Source organism: Hippoglossus hippoglossus, chromosome 24, assembly GCF_009819705.1.
Source record: "Hippoglossus hippoglossus isolate fHipHip1 chromosome 24, fHipHip1.pri, whole genome shotgun sequence".
Classification (NCBI taxonomy): domain Eukaryota; kingdom Metazoa; phylum Chordata; class Actinopteri; order Pleuronectiformes; family Pleuronectidae; genus Hippoglossus; species Hippoglossus hippoglossus.
Genome location: NC_047174.1, coordinates 12,976,208 through 13,001,349, shown reverse-complemented (window position 1 = coordinate 13,001,349; position 25,142 = coordinate 12,976,208). Strand labels below are relative to the sequence as shown.

General features: G+C 43.3%; 1 protein-coding gene across 4 annotated transcripts in view; it reads right to left on the bottom strand.

The window, feature by feature from the left end:
- Positions 1 to 25,142, bottom strand: part of LOC117758502 (MAM domain-containing glycosylphosphatidylinositol anchor protein 2-like) — a 169,004-nt gene that overhangs the window by 48,531 nt on the left and 95,331 nt on the right. For 2 of the 4 annotated variants that reach the window (XM_034580228.1, XM_034580229.1), the window contains exons 7-9: positions 16,930 to 17,021; positions 16,607 to 16,844; positions 5,956 to 6,276 (exon numbers count right to left, since the gene is read on the bottom strand). In XM_034580228.1, coding sequence (XP_034436119.1) covers positions 5,956 to 6,276; positions 16,607 to 16,844; positions 16,930 to 17,021 — 651 coding nt within the window. The remainder of the gene's footprint in view (positions 1 to 5,955; positions 6,277 to 16,606; positions 16,845 to 16,929; positions 17,022 to 25,142) is intronic. The other 2 variants (XM_034580230.1, XM_034580231.1) reach the window with 1 other exon arrangement.

Sequence of the window (25,142 nt, the reverse complement as noted above, 5' to 3'; positions counted from 1 at the left end):
GGTTATTAAAAATTCCATCCCCAAATGTGGTGTGCGCGAGCTCCGCCGTAATGCAAAAGATTAATTTGCTGGCGTTAGGCTAATGTGAATCGCTCTAATATGATTCACATTAGAGTGGGCCTCAGGGGCCAGCATTGCGGGCCGTCTTGATGCAGGAAGGAAAAATTAATTAAAAACAATCATCGTGTAATTCTGCTCATCACTTTTGCCCAGACGGTAGCTCTTTATCCCGGTGTGACTTTTTGATGTATGTCAGATAGCAAGGCCCCTCGCTCAGGGGGACAATCGCATGGTTGCATCAGGCAGGTGTCATGGACGATGTGAGCGGGAGCAGAAGGATGCTGGGATAAAAGGTTCCTGTGCATCTGTGCCGAAGGAGAGCTTGATAACTCTCACTGTGACAGACAGTGGTATCTAGGACAGGACACCACTCTCAGCCTCCGTCTTCCCTCTCTTTTCTCTCTGTTTCTTCACTTCCTCTCTCAAGCCCCTGGACCATGCCAAGTCAGTTTGACTAAGAACATTAGTGTGTCACAGCTTGGGATTTTGGCGTTTGCAATTCTATTAGTGTGACAATTCTAAAGGCGAACGTCTGCCATTCCCTCTACCTCTCCTCGTGGCGTTGCCTCTGCCAGCCAACAGATGCAGGTTTTTACATATCAAAGCTGTTGACTTGCCAGAGTCGTTCCTTCACGCCTCTAATGCTCTTTGCTTCAGAGGACTGTACCTCAGTCCCCTTGATCAAGTTACTAAACGCGGCTTTGCACATGGCTCACCACCAAAGGCGGGTTGCTCATGCTGGGACCTGGAAATGGAGGCGAGAAAAGCATCTCAGAGGGATTGGCTTGTGCTTACACACCATGAGACAGGCCAAAAGAGAAATAAGGCAGGGGGGCATACCGACAGGCATGCGGAGCAAACAACAAACGAAGGGCTGGCTCGTGTTAATAAAGTAAATTCTCACGCTGAAAACGACGAGCAAAGGTCTGTGTGCTTGGCAAACACAACAGAGTCAAGGGTGTGTGTCGGTGTGTACACACGGTGGACACATTTCCCCACTATACTCAGATTGAGTCAAAGCAATCTAGCAAGTCAAGAGCAGATTGTTTGTGCTTTTTAAACTCGGGCTTTGATGCCAACTATTAATAAGTAACTAGAGTCTGACGGGGAGAATTGGCTCTGAAGTGAGAACATGGCAGAATGATTGATTTATCAATACCAAAGCCCTAATAAGCCTCTTCATTATGTGGTGGCCTTTGAAGATGAAGAACACACGAAAGTGCTGTATGACATCAAGAAAAGCAGTGCTTTATTAAAATAATTCTACATAATCAGAAATAATAGCCTTCTTCTGAATAAATTGTGTTGAAAGGAAGAGACAGAGTTTCTCCCTCAGTGTCTTGTTCCGTGTGTGTCATCCTATGATGCAACTACACGCCAAAGTGAATCAACTTCAGGGAAGATTAACAATGGCGTGTGGCGTTCACCTGAACCCTTGGTATCTCATTCTCTCCCTGTCCCTCGCCTTCAGAGGCCTGTCGCCTCCATGTGGGTGTCACTAACAACTCTCTCTCCCTGTAAGTGACCCTTGTCCACTTGTCACTGAAACTGAGGGGGGAGCGGGCAGCAGAGGAGAAGAGGACGTGACCTTTTCTGCTTGCATGTCGGAGGAGAGGAATCTTGCCAGAGAGTGGTCATGGTATTGACCTTCCCTATGAAACATGCCATTCACAAGTTCATGAGAATCAGGCCTTTGCTTCTGAAAAAACAGTCTTCTGGTTTTACTATGGATGTATATCATTCTTGATTTAACTGGGGCAGAATGAAAGGATATAATGAATTTAAAACCCTAGGCTTTTTTTATTTTTACTATTCATCGTAGCTATTTAAGGCCACCTGAATTTATAGTCTGGAGGTCTTGCTCCTCCTCTCTTCCCCCGAGATCATCTGTCAGACCAGACAAGCGGGCGGCTGCTGATTGAAGTGAAACAGTTTTTCTTCGCCCTTTTTCTTGTTATTCTTGTTTGTTTCTGCCTTGTCATCTTTACAGCGAGTCTTCATCCTTGTCTTCAGACTGAGAGGGAACTTTGCATCAGTCCTCTTGGCATCTCCCCTCCTCTCCACATTTACCCATGTCCACCGGATGCCGCTGCATTGCATTCAAGTCGTGCCACGGCTCTGTCACACTTCTGCTGGGGATCACGTTTCCTTTCTTCAGCAGCCACCTTTTCGAGTGGCTGTTTCGAGTTGTTTTTGCTTATATATTTGTTGTGTTTATGTTAAGTTTTGGGCATTTATGTGCATATATTGTAGATAGTGGTGGAGAATGTGGTGGCTCATGTTCAGCAGCTTGAGCTCTACTCCTTACAGCACATGTATGATGATTGTGGAAATAGTTTGTGTCTTTACTTCACAGATTTAAATTTCCGTACCAAATGCAGTTCTGGTTAAACCAGATGCAACACATGCGTCTATACTTAAGACCGGGTGCGATGTTTGCATGCTTCTCCTTTTAGTGCATCTCATAAATAATGTCATTGTTTTCAAGACACATGACTGATGAAATACATTTTGAGAAAGGTAGTTTGTTTGTTTGCGCTCTTTCCCTGCAAAGAAGTAGCGTTTAAGACGACGGCTGATGATTGAAGCAGATCACAGCAGAGTTTAATTGACGAAAAGAAGATTCGGACCCACACGATGTCACTGCTGACCCAAGACTCAGTTTGCTGATATCTTTGATTTTTAAAAAACTTTCATGGAGTTTGTGGAAAACGCAACGATTGACAATAAAAACTCTCTTTTAGAGGATGGCAATATTCCTATCCAACGCTTAGGTTTTAAAGTACGGTTTCATTCAGTGTCTTAGATATTAATGGGTTAACACGGGTGAATACTAGGAGACGGGAAACAATTGCAATACTTCTCCATCACAGACTTTGAAAAAGAAGTGACACACAAACAAGTTTTCTTATATATGAGTAAAAAGCCACAGTAAACAGCAATGAAATGCATCATCAAGTATTAATGTCATGTCATCTCGCGGTAAATATACATGTTTTTTGTACCCTAACAAATGACTTTCACTCTTCAGAGACACAGTGTGAGCAAAAAAAAGACCCGATGCATAAAGATAATGAAGCAGAGAGAAGTGGAGCAGCGTGACGACAGAGAAAAGAGACGCGCTTCTTAGTCGTCCGTCTTACACGCTACAACCCTGTCAATGTGACCCGCAGCATATTTTTTACGCTTCAAGTTTATTCCTATGAATGCAATTAGTGTTTCCAAAACGTAGGTGACCTACAACACGGTACTGGGCCTGAGCGGAACCTGCACGGATGCAGAGGTAGAACTGCAAACTGCTGCTGCTTACTAATGTGCCGCCCACGCTACAGCTCTCTGTGTAGACACGGTGTAGAGACACTGCTGCACCAGCCAGATTCCAGTAGCAAATATATTTTGTTTGGAAACCTGCGACAGTTTAGTTTTTTATTTTCTTTCTAATCTTTATCCGTGATGTCTAAATTGTAAGAAAATCCACAATAAAAATCAACTGTATATTTGTCTACCAGCATAAAGCACTTGCACGGTGCTTTTTGAATTTCTTAAATATTTAAATGTACTATGAAGTCCAACAATTTTACAATGTGGAAAATCTTTTTGTGGACATTTTTATATTTTCTTATCTTCTATAAGAAAAACAACTGTCAAGTCAAAAACTGCCCTTTATCTTGTGCAGACCTTGTTTAAATGCAACACTTATTTCTCTGATTTCCAGATGAAGTTGTTACATGTTACTGCACCACAGTAAAAAAAAAAATATATATATATTTTCATAAATGCTGCATAATTGTAGCTTCTGACTAAAAAGCTTTTGGAAAGTTTGGGCTTATTTGCTTTTACCGTGCTATAATGATGGCGCCCTAAGACAAACGGTACGTGCAGTACGTACCCCTGCTGCTCTCCAAACTGCAGCAGGATCACTGTGACCTATTGCTGCTCCTGGCAGTAAACCACTCTCTGCTGAGGGGGGAGCAGAGGGCAGAGCAGCATCATCCATTCTTCAACAGTTTTAAATGACTCGGGCAGTGATGTTATGTAGATGTATTTGAATATTTCACGTAGACTACAGGCAGCAGATTTTTTTTTTTTTGTTTAAAAGTAGGGCCAAGTAGGGGACAAGTTCACCATGAGGATACTGTGTGAATATACAACAGTGATTTAAACTGGTTTTAAGAAAAGCAATTAGTACCAGATTTTTTTCCTTTTAATTCCTGCATCCAACAATTTGTTTCTATCCCGACGCACCGTCCTCGCACGAGGCAGCGGATCCGCAGAGGGTTGCTAATTAACGAAGGGCATCTTCCAGTCTAAATCCTTTGTTTACTTTTTAGTGTCAGCGCTGGTGCATAGCAAAGCTACTAACCTTTGATATGGGCTGTCATCTCTGCATAATCATAATCAATTCAGCCAAAAACTCAACACCATTTTCTTCAAAGCGCATCAAAACTTCATTAATTCTCCTAATGCAGCACAGTGGGTAACAGCTAAGCTGAAACGTGAACACCATAGCAAAGAGTAGAATAAAACTCTTGGGAAAAAAACGAGGGCAGACTTATGCGCTAATCCTCGTCAGTGAGAAGAAAACAGGGTCTGCTCTTGATTCTGCTCAATCAAAATATTGGTAGTGGGAGTGTCAGGTTTGTTGTGCATGAAAACTTCACTTGAGCTGCAGCCACGATGCTGTTTTATCGGTCACACTTTAAAAGTTTCTTGATATTTCTCTGCAGTCTTCAGTTTGGCAAATTGAATGATGTGGACACTTGAAACATGGCAGCCGGCATGCAGCATGGTAATTGCCACACATTTCACCGGTTCTTTCTAGATTATGGTAAATTGAGAAAGAAGAATGCGTGGATTAACAAAGTAGGCCACAAGAAAAAACAATGGAGCTGCGGTGACGCGACTCCGTTTTTCTGTTTCTTGTAATCACTTGCCAGAGAATGCTAAGCACCCTACATGGATCACTTTAATTTCCTTCCTATCCATCTCCCATTCTTTTTTGGGCGCAGAGAAACGTCCCCGGCCCTTCAATGAGTGACAGCGCTTTGAATCGCTGACGTTCATTTGCAAATATTCCATTCATATCTCCATAAATGAATACAGAATGAATACTTGTGGGAATAAATTAGCTGCTCTCTAATTAGCTGTTAAGCCAACTTTGAATGTCACATCTTAAAGGATGGGAAGTGGTTTCGCAGTAAGCGGCATTGGCAGGGGGTCCGAGGCCCGAAGATGTGGCGCACAGTCTCCGGGGGTTCTGTGATGCGAGTGCGCGTACACTCAGACACGTGCACACACAATTGTGCTTCTATCTCTGTGAAGACACTCGTTGGCATGATACATTTATCAGCCGCTTACCCCTCACCAAACCCTGACCCTCATAAAAAGCCTTATTTTAACCTGAACAGTTAAATCAAGTCTTAATCCTTATAAGTTGTGAGGACTGGATTTCAAAATCCTTTACTCTGTGTGGTCTATGACTCTATGACTGTTCTTCACAGTTATAGAAGTACAAGTACAAACACACACACACAAACATGTTGACAGATCCTAATAAGCGTGGACATCAGTATCTAGAGCTTTGAGCCTTTGTTAATATTAGTTCTGCTCAGTTCACACTCAGCAGATGAAGTCCTCCCCTCAGCGTAGGAGGTGGAGTTGTTTCCTCTCTCAGACCTGACTGAGGGAACCAGGGGACTGGACTCATTTTACATCCTTCAGTGGGAATGAGATGAGCGCAGATGGGTAGAAATGGGAAAATGCACTTGACACTAGGATTAATCACACTGAATACAAAGAAAGTACATCGCAGTAACAATTGACAAACCGTACACAGATGATATCGCTGCTGCAACATCCACACACACCCACATACATACAGATATAACTACTCACATTGTACGATCAGCTCCACCTCGGCCTCTCTGGGCTTCACGTTGAAGCCATTGTACTGGCTGGTCTGGCAGCGGTACGAGCCCGTCATCTCCCTGGAGACATTAACAATACGCAGCACGCCATCATAGCTCTCCATCTGCATGTTGCCGTCCGGCATCGGCACCTCCTTATCTGCTCGCGACCACAGGATGATGGGCTTGGGCTTTCCTGAAACAAGGCACTCCAGCTCCACTGTGTCACCCTCGCGGGCCACCAGGGGGGACTTGCCCCGAGGGACTGTCAGGTTGGGGGGAACTAAGAAAGAGAAAAACAGAGGAGGGACTGATATGGGGCTCTAGAAAGTCAGCTGGCGGGGTAAGAGGAAATGGTCGACTGCGAGGGAGAAGTGGCGTGGAGGGTAGATGGGGGGAGGGGGAGCGAATGAGCATCCAAGTTGCAATGGCAATGAAGCTGAGTCTCAGCCACACACAAAGCTTTGAATGGAAGGAACATGCAGATTTTAGCAGCAACGGCTGGGACTGAACGATATCGAAACTAAAACCATCATGTAGGGCAGCAGTGAGGAGCAATGGCAAACAATGAACAATGCAATGAAGAGTGGACACGCAAGTAAGCAAGCAACCATATGGGTCAAAGAAAATGACCTTTCAACCAAATCAGTCCAGGAACAATGACAAGAACTGAACAAAGGGGACGGAAATAGGAAATACAACAATAAAGTCCCTTTTGTTAATCAGATGTGTCTCTTGACGACTTGCTTAAAAAACGTTAATTAGTTCAATGACAGACACATATGATTTCAATGTTTTACAACTTCATCTTCACCCACAAAGAAACCACCCAGAGTTGTTTGTTTCAGCTACATTCACCAGTCATAACAACACTCCGTTAATTAAAAGACGAGTGTGACATTTTGGTAAATATGCTTGTTTGCCGTCTTGAGTTAATAAAATCCATCTTCTAGCACTGCTCACCAATTCACATGCAATATCTCGCTTGTACATAACCTGTACATAAAAGTTTTTACATGGGGTTATGAGTCAAACTATTTGACAAGGTGGGCAAATTCACTATCCAGGGTCTCAGCAGATTTTAAAGATGGCAGCCCGAGGAGCTCAAACTGACAGCACGACCTCAGAAACTGTATGATGTGTTAATTAGCAAGCTTTAGAGGTGCTCGTGGAGGGATATTGTTACCTCTGGACAGGCCCAGTTCTCACTGTTTCCAGGCTTTGTGCTTATGTCTCTGGAAACTAGTCATGAAGCCAGCAACCTCTTACAACAATGAGCATACCAAGACAATGTCCAACCCTTGCCGCACGGTACTGGTGCCAATTGTGCCTTTTGCTTGCTGTACACTTATGTTTCGAGTAGAGGAATTAAGCTAAGATAAGGAATTGATGGGTTGCAAACCTGTAAGTAAATCTGTAACTTGGCTGAACGACATGACGGCTCCCACAAGTGAAGCCAAAGCATCTCCATCGCCACCTGGTGGCTGGCTGCAGTAAAGGTCATAAATCCTACCCTCTCATACACATCTGTTAGTATATGTCAAATAGATTTTTCTCAAAGATCGCTATAAAGCAGACTCTGGGTCCACATGCTCAAGATGGTCAAATTCTATTCTGAGTAATTTAAATTCATTTCTGGATGACTTAAAAAGGCAGAGATGTGCCGTCCATCTTTTTACAAAGTCAATGGCCCTAACTCACTGAAGTAAGACAATAAAATGATCCACCCAATACTAGTATAATAAACACATTCTATGTTCTCCACATCATCCTAAGTAATGGCATCGCATTACCCTTCTAAGATAGAATCATCATTATCAGCGTTACAATTAAAATAATCAGCATCAGTGTCTAATCCTCATCCCATTTTCACCACCACCATCATCTCAACATTCATTATTCTTATCACGTCACCACCACTTCCACCGATGCCATCTCGCTGCAGCTTTTCACTTCCCTGCCCCCGTCCTTATGGAGCTACTCAATCTCATCCACAGCGTCATATAATTCAGAGCCTTTACAACAGAATGCTCCCAAAGGTGATATAGCATTATTGCTGGCCGTGTAACAAAATATGACCCAATAAATATTTTGCCCTTGTTTAACGGACATTTTAGAGCCTGGATTTAAGTTAGCAATGAATAATAAAAGAAGTGAAAAGTGCCAAATTGCAAGACAGAGTGGTAGGTTTGCCTCTGTGTGTGTGTGTGTGTGTGTGTGTGTGTGTGTGTGTGTGTGTGTTCTTAGTTTGGAAAGCAGGAAAACTAGCAGGTTGGATCAGGCAGCCTGGTTCCTCATCGAGCATGCTGGCCAAGTAAATTTGTTTAATTAGTAAACCTGGCAAATTGCATCGGCTCCTAGAGTGCTGTGTGTGTGTGTGTGTGTGTGTGTGTGTGTGTGTGTGTGTGTGTGTGTGTGTGGTAATGTATTTTTGTGCAAGTCCAAACCAACAGCAGGGTCCAAGACTTTTTTCTACTCCTGCTCCCATAAATAGTTTCCAGCCAGCAATTTGAGGATTGAAAATCTCCTCAGCGGTGATGAAACCGTGTCATGGTTCCCTGATGATTTTCCAATCACTGTCATTCTGCCCAAACAATGCTGGAGCTGGAATGAAGTCAAGCCACATTCAAGTTTAATAGTGATGAAATCTCCAGCAATCTCTAGAAAACGAAATAGAGTCCAGCTGTATTTCATTTGACCCCTTTTCTGTCTGGGTGAAAAGAAACAACCCCACCACCATCGCAATGCTGCAACTGTTGGTTCCTTTTGCCCTTAAGTGAGTCAGTTGGTACAAATCTACTCAAACTACTGGACCTCCAGTACCTTGACCTGTATGTGAGTCAGAGATGAATCAAACTGGTAGAAGCAAGTGGAAGCTCAACATGCATCCTTGAATCTAATGTTTTGCAAGATCAAACAGTGACTCATAAACCAACAGCACATTTAAATGATTGTTAATGTCAGAGAAAATAAAATCTTCTGTCTTTGAAAGATGCATGGAAATAGAACATAAAACCTGCCTTAACAATAGCTGCAATGTTCAGGCCACTTGGAGGCAGCAGAAACATGCAGTAAACTCCAACCAGCCATTGTCTATACCACGTATCCTTGAGGGTCAATCCCAGCTGACACTGGGTGAGAGGTGGGGTACACCCTGGACAGTTCACCAGCGTATCACAAGCAAACATTTATGCTCACATTCGCACCTACAGGCAATTCAGAGCCTCCAATTAACTTAACCTGCATGTCTTTGGACTGTGGGAGACAGCGGGAGAAAACCCACGTAGGCACGGGGACAACATGACACTGACATATTGTAAACTTTGAACTTGATAACTCCAAATTTAAGCAACAGTTTCTGCTTTACACATCCAACAGACACTGAGCAATGCAATCATTCATTGGAATTTCTGCGTTTTCCTGTCTACCAGGCGGAATGTAAGACCTACTCTTCTTTTGGTTCAGTTTTTCTTTTCCACCAACTCCCAATAAAGAAATCTGTCTCCTCAGCTGCTAAATGCTCCACTTCCTTTGCCAGCTGGTTGTTTACTTTGTCTGTCTGCTGTTAGTGTTGGACTTGGAGGATGGACTGGTTTCATCAGAGCTTTTTCACTAAAAATAGCTGCGTCTTGTGTCTGGAGCAACGATGATAAGAGTGAACCAAAAGTCGTAATCTGTGGGCCGCAAAAAAACAAAACAATGAGCCGAAAGACGATTTAGAAAAAAAACTCTCCATCGAGCTGGGAGGACGTGTCATCTTCTAGGGAGACCCTTTTTATGCAAGTACTAATTTTATTCATTGTCAAAATAAGAATAATGATCATTGCACCTTTAAACCATTTCCAGTGAATATGGAAAATCCTGCAATTCTTAATCATTGAATTACGACAGAGGAAGATTTGCCTTTTCAGCCATTGTTACCGAAACCTTGGCGGCTCATCAGCTAGTTTGAGACCTCTTCAGGTATGTGATGCATAAACATGCTGCTGTCATGGGTATGGGATAATGGGGACTGGTCGTTCACAGATAAATCTTGGTAATGCTATTTGGCACCAAAGGAGCAGCAAAAATGATCTCCGCAGAGACAATGACAGCAGACACTCATTTCGTTCTCCTGCATTTGCTGATTGGTATTCACACATCGTATTGGCTGAGCTAGCCAGGTGTCAAGAGCTGACATATTTCTTTTCCACAGCGTATTTTTCTCCAATTCTTTCAAACAATTCCTTGGGTCCAAACAGTGAAATGGTGATTTGACAGCAGCAGGGTAGGAGGATAGCAGCAAGCATCCATTAGCGAGCGGAGGAGAGGTGTATTCACCAAGTTGCCATCATTACACCTGGCCCTCTCCCCAGATGAGGCAGGCAGTTACAGATGTCTGCCTATTGGGTTTGGCAGCACAAATGCAGGCCATCCGCTGCCATTGTCTCTCTCCGCACCATCACGCAAACGCAAACAGACACACACGGACCGTCTCTCTTTTGCTTACTCTGTAACTCGTCCTTCCTCCCGCTCGCTATTTCCAAGTGAACACCCTGCCTCTGTGTGTGAGACTGACCACTGAGATGCTCTGTGTGGTAGAGAGCCTGCTACTGGTCTTCACTGTGCTCTCATTGTGCCAAAGCCATCCAAATGCCAGTGATGCCTGCAGGGCAAGCCCGCTGTGTGCGTATGCTTGTGTAGAGTGCGCTTACGTGGCTTTATGCCTCTGTGTGTGTATGTGTTTATGACGGAGCGTTTCCCCTCTCGCCCACGGGTGAGGCCGTGCTGTGATCCTGCCTCGGTTCCCCAACAGGATGCCTCTCGTTGGTGCTGCTGACAGAAAAGAATGGTGTGTGTGCATGTGTATGTTTGCTTGTGTGCTTTTTAGTCCAAAATTGGGACTGGACCTCCTTGCTTGGTCTCAGTAGCCCCACACATCTCAGGGGTCTCAGCTGGAACAAATCTCCAAGTGTAGAGGCTGATTGCTGGAGCCTGTCAGCGGGATCCATCAGCCATCACTGTGTCTGCTACAGCAGACACACTGCAGTATGAGCTGACTGCAAAACATAGAAATACCTGGCACTTTGCATTTCTTTTACAGCAATGAGAGCCAGAGTTGTGTGCACTGACGTCTTTGAGAATAAACAACATCCCGCTGCCCCCTTTTCTGGTAAGTGCTGTGACATCACTCCCATCACCATGGCAACAGCTCTCTCTACTACTGGAACTCCTGCAGAGTGTGCGGATGTATGTGTGAGAGTGTGTTTAGACAGCTTGAGGACAATGAGTTGGTCACAATGTGACAGGAGTCTGTCTCCTCTGAGTTCTGGACCTCTGGGACATAGAGAAGGGTCCTGTTGGTCCATTGTGGCCACATTTGTGAATCTGTGTGTTGGTATGTGTGTGCAGACAAGCATCCGTACAACAAGTTGCTGAAGTGTAATAAATGTCTACAGATGTGTTAAAATTGGCTTAGTGCAATGACAGACTGCAGCGGCAGATTGCTGACCACACTGACATACTGCTGTGTGTGTGCATGTGTTTGAGCTGTATGCTGCTCCCCTGAGATTTTATAAGTTGTCTTACGATCAATCACACGAACCATGAATCCATGTGAGTGAGATTGTGCAGCGGCAGGCTTTAAATACCAACACTCTCATTGGCTATAATCCGATTTATGACCACACTGCTCTCTGTAATGATGCTAGTATTTTTTTTACATTTACCCAACCATAAAGAAATGGCCATTGCCCCAGTTTAGAAATGCACAAACACACACCTCCAGTAGCACCACGCTCTCTGCTGCTAAGCGGTGAGCAGGAGTCCAAAAGGACCAGAGTTTATGTATATCGCTCAAGGGGCCTCGATAGTAGCTAATGAGGGAGGGAGAGTCTTTCTTGTTCGTGTTTGCCTTCCAGATTTTCCCAGCTGGACTGGGAGGTGATTTCCCAGATGGCCACCTCCATAAAGCATGACTTCAGGTGGTGCAGTTGAGGCTGGATGCTGGTACACTGTGCATAATGTACTGAGTTATCCCGTCTTATTAACATATTTTATGGACTTCGCACAAAGCGGACACTCATCACAGTATAGCTGCAGCTGAAAACGCCTATCAACCTTTAATGTTACCAAACCTCTATGAATGTGCGTGTTTGTATTTACAGAGTAATGACATCCATAACCCTCCTCTGCAAAGTATGTTCTGCTGACATATGCAGCCAGGTGGTTATGTGGCTGTCATTATAGAAGTGGCATGGCTGTGGCATCGACTGTTGTCATGCAGCAGATTTGTCAGGACAGCTTCCCAGCTGTGGGACAGCTGTTAGGCCTGTTCATTCCCAGTTCACAGCTTGGGACCATTTTGGGACTTGAATTGGCCTGTTTATCCAATGTTTGGCTCTACGGCTTTAAAATGTGACCATTTTAGCCCACTTTGCAGCTCATTACTTTATTCTGCACCTGAAAACATATTTTTGGGTTTCATATGTGATTTTATATATCGAACATTTTGGATTGCGGATGTGAAATTCTGTGAAAACTCCACATGTACAAATATAAAGGATGTACAAGGACACTCGGAGCGTGAACATTTCCTTCAAGGTTAACGTCCTATCTCGCCATGTTTAAGAAACCTATAGGAAATTCCTAGATCAGCCTGTTTATCTGCTCCAACACTTAATGGTTTCTTAAGGTTACGCCCCACCCCTCCTCAAAGTTTCATGGAATCTGTTAAGTAGTTTTGTGTAATCATGCTCACAATCAAACAAACATAAAACATAACCTCCTCAGCGGGTGGGATATCACAACCAACAATTTGTGTCCACTCACGGGGACCAAACAGCAGTTGAACTTTTGCTCCGTATAGGTGAGTCAGGACGCGGACCAGGTTTCTCTTTAACGGGGTCAGTGAATTCGCCGCAGAAACAAACACATCAGCACAGTCGACCGCCAGCGGCCACGCAGTCCCTATTAGACTCACATGTGGCACGGTCACTCGGACGATGGCAGCTCACGGTGAATCAGAGTCAACCAGACAACGGTTGGAAGGGGAATAGACGAGAGATGAGCAAGTCTGCTGTGAGCTTCAGATGACTCAAATTCATTTCAGAAAAAAAACAAAAAAACTGCCTGTACATTGTGATTATTAAACCAGCTCATATTTTTTAATCAACTGCGAAGTTAATTGATTTGCTTAATTCATTAACTGCAGTGATTCTTGAAATTGACAGAAACACTGGGTGCTAATTGCGGGGCTCATCATGGAGGGATTTATCCGCCTCACGAGCAGAGAGAGGTGACTTTCAATCCAGATACTTACTTTGTGATCGTCAATCACACCAGAGATGAGCCGCTGTTTGCGTGCTGACGCTGGGATGCATCAACGGGGACTGTTATCGTCACGACTGCAAGATTGTAATGTGGGTTTCTTTAACAGAGATGGCAGAATCCAGTGTTTATAATAATTACAGACATCGAGTGCACCGAGTGGGTGTCAGCTTTGTGAATTGGAGTTGAAAACTGGCTTTAAATGTCAGAAATCCATCTACAATAACTCCACATGCTATCAGAATCTCTGAGATGGTCCCAATGGTATTTCAAGACAGATACCAAATAACATTTCTTTGCCACAGACGTAGAGTGGCAATAATCGAGCGAGACACACCCACTAAACACACAGGCTAATGAGAGGATTAATCGGCTCCACCCTGTTAGAAGTTTATGGGATGTTTTATGTTTGACACTAATGATCGTAACTCTTCTCGACTGTTCCTTTGTCTTGTGCTTCTTAATCCTGACAGTATCCAAAGGGGAGGTCTGTGTCCTCGTTTCCAGACCCCGCTCATAAATAAGCATTAGCCTCGCAATCTCTGGAAGTCCTGACGAGAAGAGAAGTCGCTAACTTAATGAGTGTGTCACGATAGTAAATATTAGTGCTGTTTTGCAAAAGGGAGAAATCATGAAACGTATTGAAATCTGTGTTCATCAAAAGCTGAAAGAAATGGGTGTAATAAATATTCTCTTTTATCAAGGCCCTGCTGTGGCTGGGACTAAGCTAGTGTTTGGAATCTGGAACCGGGGCCAACGCTGGAACAGCGAGCGAGCTACGAAGCGTTCAGACTCTACACTTTCGGCTCAATCGCTTTCCAACCACTTCCCCAGCACAAAACGCTGGCAGACCTACGGTGTAATCTTCTCTAAACGCTTTTATTAAGACGTCTAATTGCGGCTCTGGGTTTCTCCCTTCAGGAGAACAGGCAGAGGAACAAAAACGGGGCTTATTCACCCCAAAACAAGCTGCAGGCGTAAGGCGAGGCAGAGGCACACGGCGCTTTAGTACACAAGCGCTATAGTGTTCCGCTTAGCGAAGACACTCCTTTGATTCATGGCATCAATCTGATGGAAAGAAACATCACGCATAACAGGCATTCAGCAGCAAAACAGCCCAGTCGCATCCTGGTAAAGCAGCAGGAATAGTAACCGGCAGAAGCAAAACTCAATACATTATTTCCAATGACAGGGACAGCTCTATGACAAAGGAGCACTTTTTTTTATAATTCATACCTGCACATCTGACGTGAACAATACAAGCATAAGAAGAGATCACATCTAAGCCTTGATGAGACCTTTCATTTCATACAATTGCATACTCATTTCCTCACTTATTTTCTCAGACAACACTATTTTCTTTAAACATTAAAGGGTCTGTGTGAATGCATTGGTGTCGCCCTGGCACTCCAAAATAAGAGGCCGCACCACTTAAAAGATAATGAGGAAACAATCTTGGCGGATACGATTGATCCCACTGTTTTATAGCGTCGGGGATTATCAAAGGATTATCTAACAATAATTATGCATCCAAGGTTGACATGCGGCTTTCATGTTCACGCTGTGAGTGGCGGCGAGGTGTGTGAAAAACAAGATGCCGAGAGAAGAAGAAGGTGTAGGAGTGTGTCTGCCAATGTGTGTGCGTGCAGCGTGAGCATATAAGGGGAACTAAAGCTTGCGATCACAAGTCGCACAACATCACACAACCCCAAAAAGTCACTTATTGGTAGTGAACACACGCTGGTAAAAATTCAAAGCAAAAACACATATCTACATCGCCTTCCGCAACAACAACCCATGAGAGACCCCCCACTCCACCCCCCCAACACCACACACATAGAAGATCTGGATAGGGATGAGTGAGCAAGCAGGAAACTCCCGATCGAGGCATCTCTGAGGCGTCGTGTTGCTCGGGGTCACGTCCCTCAGTGGAGTCGATGGGTGATGAGGTAATGCATGGTGACACTGGAACGTAACCACTGGTTTTCTGCTCGTACGCACAAAGACCACCATTCCTGTGCTGTTACACGTTTTCCCTCTTTGTCTCTCTAACCACTGCATTTCCGGCCTGTCGAAGAACATGTTGTTTACTGTGCTAAATGCAAGCTCTCTATTTCTTGCCTCTCAAGTTGTTCCAGGCTTTTCGAGCAGATGGAAACATTTGACAGCTGATTATAACCTTTGATTATTTTTGAGGGATGAGGGATTTGATTATTACTGATGTTACAATAGAGAAGCAGAGGATCTAAAAAAAGACAGGGATAGGCCGCCGCAACACTGCTCTGTTTCAAAGAGACTTCTCCGCATGCCATGATTGCAATTTAAATTATATAGCTCAGTGGACAGGGTGGACTGATATGTTGTGTTATCAACATGCTTTCTACACGTATACAAATGTTAGTCGGAGCAGTGGTGGAAGCAGCCAATTACATGGAAGGACGATGGATGTTTAGTCTCTGATTAGTTGGACTGACGGAGTCGGCTTTGGTTCAGAGAAATAAGATTAAACAGTCAATGGAGTGTGTGGTGCTGTAACACAATGCTGCGTGCAGGAACTGAAAACACAGTAGAATGCAGTGGTTTTCAGCCTTGGACAGAATACTGGAACTGAATCTGGCAGTTAACAATAGTCTAATGAGGATATACATACACAGTCCTAACCTGTGGAGGCCGTCCAGGGAAAAGCTTTAAAGGAACAGTTCACCCTAATCCCTCTCTCGCTCACTGCAGGTAGTTGTGGTTTCATCTGCAGAGGCTATAAGATACTTGTCATTTTGACGTGAGATTATTTTCCGGAAAAATTGAAACTACAAAGAAAACATCAGCATCTACACTACTAGAAACCACTAGAGGTTCATTGGGAAAGAAAATCTGTGAGAATTTGGATGAACTGCCCCTCTAAAGAAATAAATAAAACTTTTTATTATTACTACCATTCTGTTACATTCCAACTTAAAGGAGGTGTATTATGCTCATATCCAGGTTCATATTTTTTATTTGTGTTATTACTTGAAAACGTTTACTTGCTCTCATGTCCAGCAATAAAATATATTATATTATAAATAACTATTTACAGTGTCAGTTTTTACTTCCAAAGAATTGGCTATGCTAACCTGACTGGACACAATTCAATTCAAATTATATTAAAACTGACAGGATTGACAGCAAAAACTGTGTTTCCTTTAAAAATGTTCTAGTCGGACAGCCTAAGAAACTATAATGTTTTACTTTACTCCTACAATAGTGATTTTCAGTGTGTGTGTGCGTGTGTGTAAAATATGTTGGGGGAGGTGTGTAGATGCTTTGCTGACACAACGGGGTGTGAGGCTCACCAGTTGTGGATGAGATGTTGACGTCGATGCTGATCTCGGGGATGCCTCCTCCCTTCAGAGCGGCCACGCAGGTGTACGTGCCGAAGTCGGTGAACTTGAGGTCTATGATGTCCAGGTTGGTGGTCCCTGGGGAGATGTCAGGGTCCGTCTGGGTGATGACCATACGCTCCGAGCTCCGCAGCCCACGCCCGTTCTTCAGCCAACTAAACGTCAGCTCCTCTGGTGGGGTCGCTTCCACCTAGAACATTCATTACCTAATGTGTATTACACTGAAATGTGACCTATTTTAACTACCTGTGTGCTTGTACTTTTTTTGACTATACCTGACAAGATATCTTGACTTCACGTCCAATCTGGATGTTGTCGTCGTTGTGGTAGGGGTCAGGAGTGATCCAGAATCGTCCCTTTTTCAAAGCTGTGGAAGAAAAATCGATTTCGTTAAAGCTAGATTTACATTTGTAAACAAATCCTCTTTTTCTCTGCAAGTCTTCGACACACTGCAACAACAAACCCTGAGACCTTCACTGTAGGTTATGGCCGCCCTTGTTTTATTGATGTAATTTCTGAGAAGTAATCCCAAAGATGGGGTTTTATGGATTTTTTAAATAGATTTTTTCTCAGCAATTTTATTTTGTTTAATGTCCACACTTGTGCCGTAAAGTGCCGTTATGCACCTCTCCGGTGAACGCGGTGTAACTCTGTCTGTGTGATTCATACTTGCTCAGCATTTGCACACTTCACACACACAGTGAAAGACTGGATTGTGTAACAGCTACCTGAAATAACTGATCTGAGCAGAGAACGATTTTTTTTTTCCCTCATGCGTGTTACCTCACCACCTAGGTCGTGAAATTGTAACAGTGGTTTGAACCTGAAGTGTAAGTGTAGTCGCTGATATGACAACTGTGACTGTTCTTTTCAAGAAGCAAATGAAACTTTAGCTGTTGATGCAGCGGAGGGGTCAAACAGAGAAGTTAACAGATGCTTTGATCCAACATGAATATTGATAGCTGTGGACTGAAGAAACTTACAGCATTGGAGCAGGCGAACGCACACAAAGACACACACACACACACACACACACACACAAACCTGCACGAAAACACACACATGCACACTCTGAAATTGAAGAGATACCAAGCAAAATATCCACCATTCCTAATCCAATTTGGTTTGCGACTCCATTTTCGAAGCATAGCTTCTCTGAACAGCAGAAAGAAGATGATTTCATTATAATGCATGCTGTATTGTTTCCAACCCCTGCGCCTACTGTTCAATTCATCTCCTGGGCAAAAAAAAGCTGACGGCACCATGGAAATCTTTTCATCTAGCAATTCCCAAGTGACATTATCATATTCAGTTTGGTAAAGGCAAAATGAAAACAAAACCTGTGTGTCAGATTTAAACACAGGAAATTGAATGTGCAAGGCATCGTGATGCCTGCTGAGCCGCACGTTCGGGGGAAGAGACGAACGACACATGTCTACTTGACGTGATCCGCCTCCTCCCGTTTGAGTCGGCGGGCAGAGGATCCTGTTTGTGACGCATGTCAAATAATACAATCATGTCACACTCCACCCTTTCAACAAAAAGTCCATTTGCATTTATATATTTGTATCCTATATATATTCCTATTCTCCAAGGCACTGCCTGTCAATCATGTTGTTTAGAATTCAGTAGTACTGGCGTGGAAACTGTGGAAATCATCATAATGTGGTGTGCTGCATATCTGTGACCTTTATGGATACAAAGATAATACACGGCATCACTAACAACCCACACTTATTTCCCATTTGGGCTCAGCTCCGCATCACAGTATACATCCAGCACATAAATGCCAACATTGAATTTCCTAAAGCCAACATACACAGTGTAAGGTTAATGAAATATAGTGGAGGCCATGAAGCGAGTGTCTCTATAAGGAGACACATATTCTCCTTCAAATATACATGTGAGGCAGTGAAAACATGTGTGGACACAGTTGTACGCCGTGACATCCCCAGTAGAGCTGGTAGAAAGTAGTATCCACACACACACGCATGCACACACACACTTCTGAGGGAGGGATTGTGCTGTCACAGGTGACAGTGGATAAGCATTTGGATTAACTGCTCTTCTCCATTTCCCTTCATCCTGCTCAAATATATTCTCCCCTCAGTTCAAGAAAGTGTAACACAACCATGGCAGAACTAGCTGTTCTTCACTGCAAAGCCAGAGCTGATTTCATTTCATGAAAATGTCTCTGTAAATATTTTAGATGTTAAATTTTGGGAAATGCCCACACACGTAATTTTCAGTGCTGTGGAATAAAAAAAAAAAGGATTGGGCTGAATAAGTGCTCCACAAAATTGGACCTTGTGGCCGATTGAAACTCTGGTGCGGTGCAGATAAACTTTACCGACCACAGGATGTGATGAATCAAAGTTTGAAGTTGGCCCATTGCCCCTATTTAATGACGACTGAGTGTAAATGGTCCATGTTACAATGTAGACTTGATGGTTGGAGTAGATCTGAAGGTTAGGGCCGTGAGGAGCTGAGCACTAATCGTTGATTAGGGCTGTAATCATGAAGTGTTTAATGATTCTCTCCATCTAGAAGAAACTCAACTTAGCACTGTTACACTGTTTGCCTTATTCCATGCCCCTCCCCCCCCCCATCTCTTTATTCATTCACTTTATATTGAGCTGGTAAGTGACTAGTCAGGTTGGTACCTCTGTGAGATGTGTGATAGCACTTAAGAGAGTGAAGCAGGGCACTCAAAGTGGTTTCTGCGCTACAATCACAGTGTGTTGTCGTTTCAGTGTTTTTCTTCTCAGCCAACATCAAGTGTAGTTCAACTATCCCCAAAAACAGCAGCAAATAAAAATGAACCTGAGTAAAAAAATAAGGAATCTTACATTAATGAAGGTTAAATTTGAAATGAATGAAAAGCAATTCATTAACAGTTAGATCATTTCAATGGAGAGAACTGAATCGATACCATTAACAGTTTTTAAATTAAAAAGAAGCATCGCACTGATACGTTTTTTTTTTCATCTTTAAGAGCGTGGTCTTTTAGTTATTGATGTCACATTCAGAATTTCAAAACGCTTTCACTCAAAACTTAAATATACCCTGCTTGTGCTTAGATTTGCTCTACTTGTTCTCAAATGCGCCTGGTCTCAGATATTTTGTTGCTTCGATAGATTTCCTGAGCTCCGGCACCAGCTCTGGAGCGCAGGAAGTTCAAGAGCAGACTTTTTATGCAAAGACGAGAGCTGAAGCTGGGGGGCAAGAAATCTAAGATCAAGCAGGGGATGTGTGAGTGCTAGCGCAGGGTTTTGAGTGGAAGGATTGCAAACTCAGAATTTGCAATCGCTGATAGAATATGTCATTCGTTTTCCAAGTTTAAATGTTACAGAGCCTAGTCTGATTAAGATGCAGGTCAATATCTCGTCCACTACATCATACGTCCGAAAACAACTTGAAATACTTTAATTATTACAGAATACTACCATATAAACCTTTGAGTGTTTTCTTTCTAATTTTGCAAAACTTAGCTTCAAGTACTCATTATTTTCTCATCTTGTTTACACTCAAATCCAGAGTATGTATCGTCAAGTCGTGAGTAACTTGCTACACATGACAACGTTGTAAAATGCGGTGAAAACTCCAGTAGGACATTTTAATGGAATAAAGATATATTTATATCCCTACAAAATGGGCCTGAAGTCATAATACTCCTGATGTCTTCATTGCATTATTGCTTATTCCAGATACGATATTAATCGGGTTTAGTTATTCAGAAAATATTGTTAACCTGGCAGTATCTTATTCAGACAATTGACTTAATCTGGTTTATATCTGAATATTGGTGTCCATATAAATGTTTGTAGCACCCGAATCTACACAACCACCTCTTCCTCACCTTGTGTTTAATATTTAAAATCTGATTTAGTCTATTGAGAGGTCGTTTGCAGAAAAATTAGAAGACATCTCTGACTTACTGTATGTCAACTTTGTTCAGAAATAAAGTTAACCGTGAGAGCAACATTCTCCTTTGACAACGCCCTGCACTTAGCACTTTACATTCAGATTGCACAACCGCAGGTCTTCAGTATGAGCTAAACTGGGAGTGAAAATCTCTGATTAAATCTGAGTGGTCACCTAAGTGTCCCCTACATTTTCCAATACTTCCTCCTCTGGGTGACTCAGCTTTCACTCAGTTCAGCACAGCCCTTCGGTGCACGTCAAAATAGCCAGTGCTGCACATGTGCACTCATGCATATTTCAGCATCGGTTCCCTCCCGGCCTCCTCCGCCTTCAAACCTCCATTCCTGCCATTTTATTTGACCATAAATATTGAATAGCAAGTAGGCATTCCTGTAAATCGACTACATTTGTGTACAAGAGAGATAAGTGGGCATTACTCCCCCCCGGCTGTAGTAAATTTTGCTGGACAGCTGCTGTTACTAAAATGGGGCCTGTTTCTTTATGCATGGGAGAGAATCTAAAAGTAGAGGTGTTTTTAAAAAAGGGGAACTGTGGGGAGGTGAGAAGAGCAGAGTGGTGAGACTTTATCGCATTGTCACTCGTCCTTCTACATTTCTGGAAACCAATTCATGGCAAAAGTCATATGAATCTTTAACAAAGGTTCTGCCTGAAGACAGAACTTTCCCATTTGCTCTGGAGATAACACACTGTCTCCAGCTATTGTTACACAATTGCCACAACACCATTAATATCCTGCAAAAGTACTACTGCATTTTATGGATATAAGTATTTTATCACTGTATGTAGGGTAGACAAATCCTGTGAAACATGTACAAATCAATAATAGAGCCTTGTGGTAAACACTCATGTGCCTGCGTAAAGCAATTGCAACTCAAGATGCACTTACTGAATCTTTTTCAAAGGTTTCAGTCGTGTCACACAGGCTCCATTAGTGGATTGAGTTTGCTCAGTTGTTATGGAGAAGGATCTGTTAACATGGGAGATCAGATCTTATCTCCACGCCAACTTTGTCAGGTTTATTTTGATCTCTCTTTCCCCTAAGTGGGTTGATTCACATGTAGATAAAGTCCAGAGTCCATTGGCTGCTAACTAGGGCTGCAGCCAAATCAGACTATTTCCTCACATGGCACCTTCCAGGCTTTTAGCTACAAGGCTCTGGTTCTTGCTCCATCATGTGTCTCTCCTGCCTGGCTCCTGGAAGCATTGTCACAGTCCACATCACTCTGGATGACAGCAGAGGAAGTGGAGCTATAGTTCATAACTCCATCATAACTACCTGATGCAGAAGCAAACTTAGAACCTGCCAAGGGCCCAACATGGCCGCCAGACGGCACCCAAGAGAGCTTGAATCAGAGTAATGCAGCCCTGTATGCTCACTTAGGCACGTTGCATAGGGCCCTGTCTACCCTTCATGTCAAACCAGGTATTGATGTTTAGAATTTTTATGAAGCAAAATTATCCCTCTGGTCACACAAAGGAGAAAACCATAAGAGTAAATTGGGGGAACAGCAATTGTTGTAAACATTTGATGTCTGCAAATAACAGTAACATTTGGTTGACGCGCTGTGCACATCTCTCTAGTCGGTCTGTTCTGTAAACTGAGCGGAGCAGTGAATCTCCTGGTTTATCTGTGTTTTGCTATATAGCCTCTCCCAGCGCTATATGTTCACTGTGCTATGGTCTAGTGCCTGTTAACTGTGTTCATGAACTGTATCTCTGAAAAGTTGCACATGAACACATATTCATATGCATGAGTATGAAATGGAACTTGTGCTTCCCAGCAGCAACCTCCTCTGGAAACCAGTCCAGTCAATAAAAGGCTGTGATGACACTACTCACTACTTAGTCAAGGTTTATTTACAACTGTGACTAATGCAAGATGGAAATCAATGTGATTACTGATCAAATATTGAATCTAAGCTGTTGATAAATTAGCCATATTGGGTCATATGGATGTAAATAATGACCATCAAGTATTCAGACAAAACAAATAGTATGAATCATATTTGATATTTGAAAATGGTTTACATGGCTCACACTCAGGTAGGCAGAGCCCCTAGCAGATCTTTATCAAGGGCTAAGGCCAGGAGCAGCTCTAAAAACTGTAGAAAATAACTTTCTCTCTGAGAGATAATGCCAACACTCACTTTCACTTCATTCTGCACAACGGCCAAAGAATTATGGACCTATAAATATGATGTAACCCTAACCCCTGTACATGTTCTCTCCAAACTTTTTTAAAGATAAAAAAAGTGTACAAAAAGCCAGAGTGCATCGTGAGTTTGTCACACAGCTATTTCTACAAAGGAGTGATCTTTCGCTCCAAGCTTTATGAACATTATTTAGTTATTTCTGTTGAGAGATTTGTGGATTCAACTCATTTAAGAGATTTTTGAGGCAACGTGACAAAATAGTTGAATCATGTCCTCTCAGTCTGAATGGACACAAATTCCTCTTCACAGGCTTTATCTGGATCGCATTCAGTGTTTGGACTGTACGATAAATATTCAGCGCTCTGAGCGAGATTGATTTACAACAGCTTGTTAGCTTGGACTATGTGGCATCTGCTTTGCTAGGTGCCAACTGAAGCAAGGTGCGATAAGCAGAATTTAAGCACACAGAGGGAAAAATCCACTGATATATTTTTAAAACATTGTCAGTATCACAAGCTCTGGGGCACAAAACACAAGTCAGCATATGCACAAACAAATTCTGCATGCATTATTGATGGAATTTTGGAAGCTGGTTCCCTTTTATCATCATCAGAGCTTCTTGTCATTGAACCTTGATTGTGGCAACATGCCAGGGAGTAAAACACCCACTATGGGGACACTTGCAGGTGCTACTTTATTCTGAGTACTATCAGGAGAAGAAAGAGTTCGGTTTCTGCTCACATTTGCATCAGATGCCTCCTGTAGCACATTTTGCTGGTGATTGCAGGCAGTTCTGTGGATATTCATCGTATTCTTTCAGATCATTACCGCACACATTTCACTGTTCTCCTGTTCCATTTTTTAAAACCACAAACTGAAGTGCGTCTGCCTGCAGGGAGCCTGTAAGTATGATTCTCCATAGCTCTAATAGCTTGTGGGAATAATGTGTGGCTTGTACATGAAAAGCGCAGATAATCGCACAAAGAGAAAAGCCTTGGTTGAGGCCTTCTTCTACAGAGAGCTCGTGTCACACAGCAGGATTACAATGCTGCCTCATGGGAGCTTCTTAGCAGGGCAGAGGTACACACAGCCCCGGCGACACGCACATATGTACACACGTAAGGATAAAGACACAAAGGCATCAGAAATGTGCACACACCGCCAGCAACACGACAGGAAAAATATGTCTGAATGTGTGTTTTTTTACTCCCCTCACTCTCTCCAGTGCATTCTCTCTGCCGTTGTCTGGTCGAGAAGAAAGACATGCCTCACTCCACTCTGCCTCTGAATCATTATCCTCCTATTTACCTATCAGTCCATCTCATTTTTCAGCCTGCCCTGTCTGTCCGTCTCTCAGCAGGCCTCACACTGTGCTCTCCATTCACTCTCACAGAGAATAGCAGCATGAGGAGCTGAACTCATCTCTCGGAGCCAGATGGATGTCTCTCTAACTGCCACTCTCCTCTGCCTCAAGGTTAAACACAAAAAAAGGACAACGGGCATTAGCATGGTTCAACACACAAGGCATTCCAAACACCTTTCATTTTTCCTGTTATCACTCCATGCATCCCCACATTAGCACCAGCACCTTCCTCATGCACCAGCACCTTTACAATATCACACATGTCCATTCCTTGGTGGGAGAAAGCTAGAGTCCAAAACGCTGCTCTCAACCTTCAGGCTGACCTCCGGCTAAAATGTATGCTAAAAGGGATTCATTTGCACACACAGGCGCTGAATGCACAAACAAAACATGCACATGCACAGTAATACACACACAAATACAACCGCACACAGACAGTCCTGAGGGCCGCAGCCCAAGAGACAGGCCCGCCTGTGCCAGTTCTGGCCGTCCAGCCATTAAATCTGGCATTCATGAATGGAAATGGATTCAGCTTTCCACCCGAATTTATTCCAAAGCAAATTTGATAAGGGTCATTCACATGTTGATTCACATGCTGACAGCCAGGTTTTTACAAGGCGCGTCATGATTGTTTTCTCCCCTACAAACAGTCTGAATACAAACAGCGGGGACTCGCACTGGGAAAAGATTGCATTTTCACTTGTCTATATGTACCAGCAAGCCTCCAATCAGGGTAACAAGGTGTGGATTGTAGCTTGTGTGTTTATGCTCTGATGTGCGCACGTGTGTGGAATTAGTTGTGTCTACGTTAGCGGGTCGGAATGATGGATGTTTTGGGCGTAAAAAAGCCTCGTATCCAAATTTGTCGGGAAGTCCTGGAGGAATTGTCGACAAAATCCAATGATTTGACGCTGAATTCTCTGCATCACACAGAGGGAATACACATGGCTTTGCATGCATGTGTGTGTTTCTGTGTGTGTGTGTGTGTGTGTGCACATGAAAACAAAATGCTGGCCATTTCAGCAAC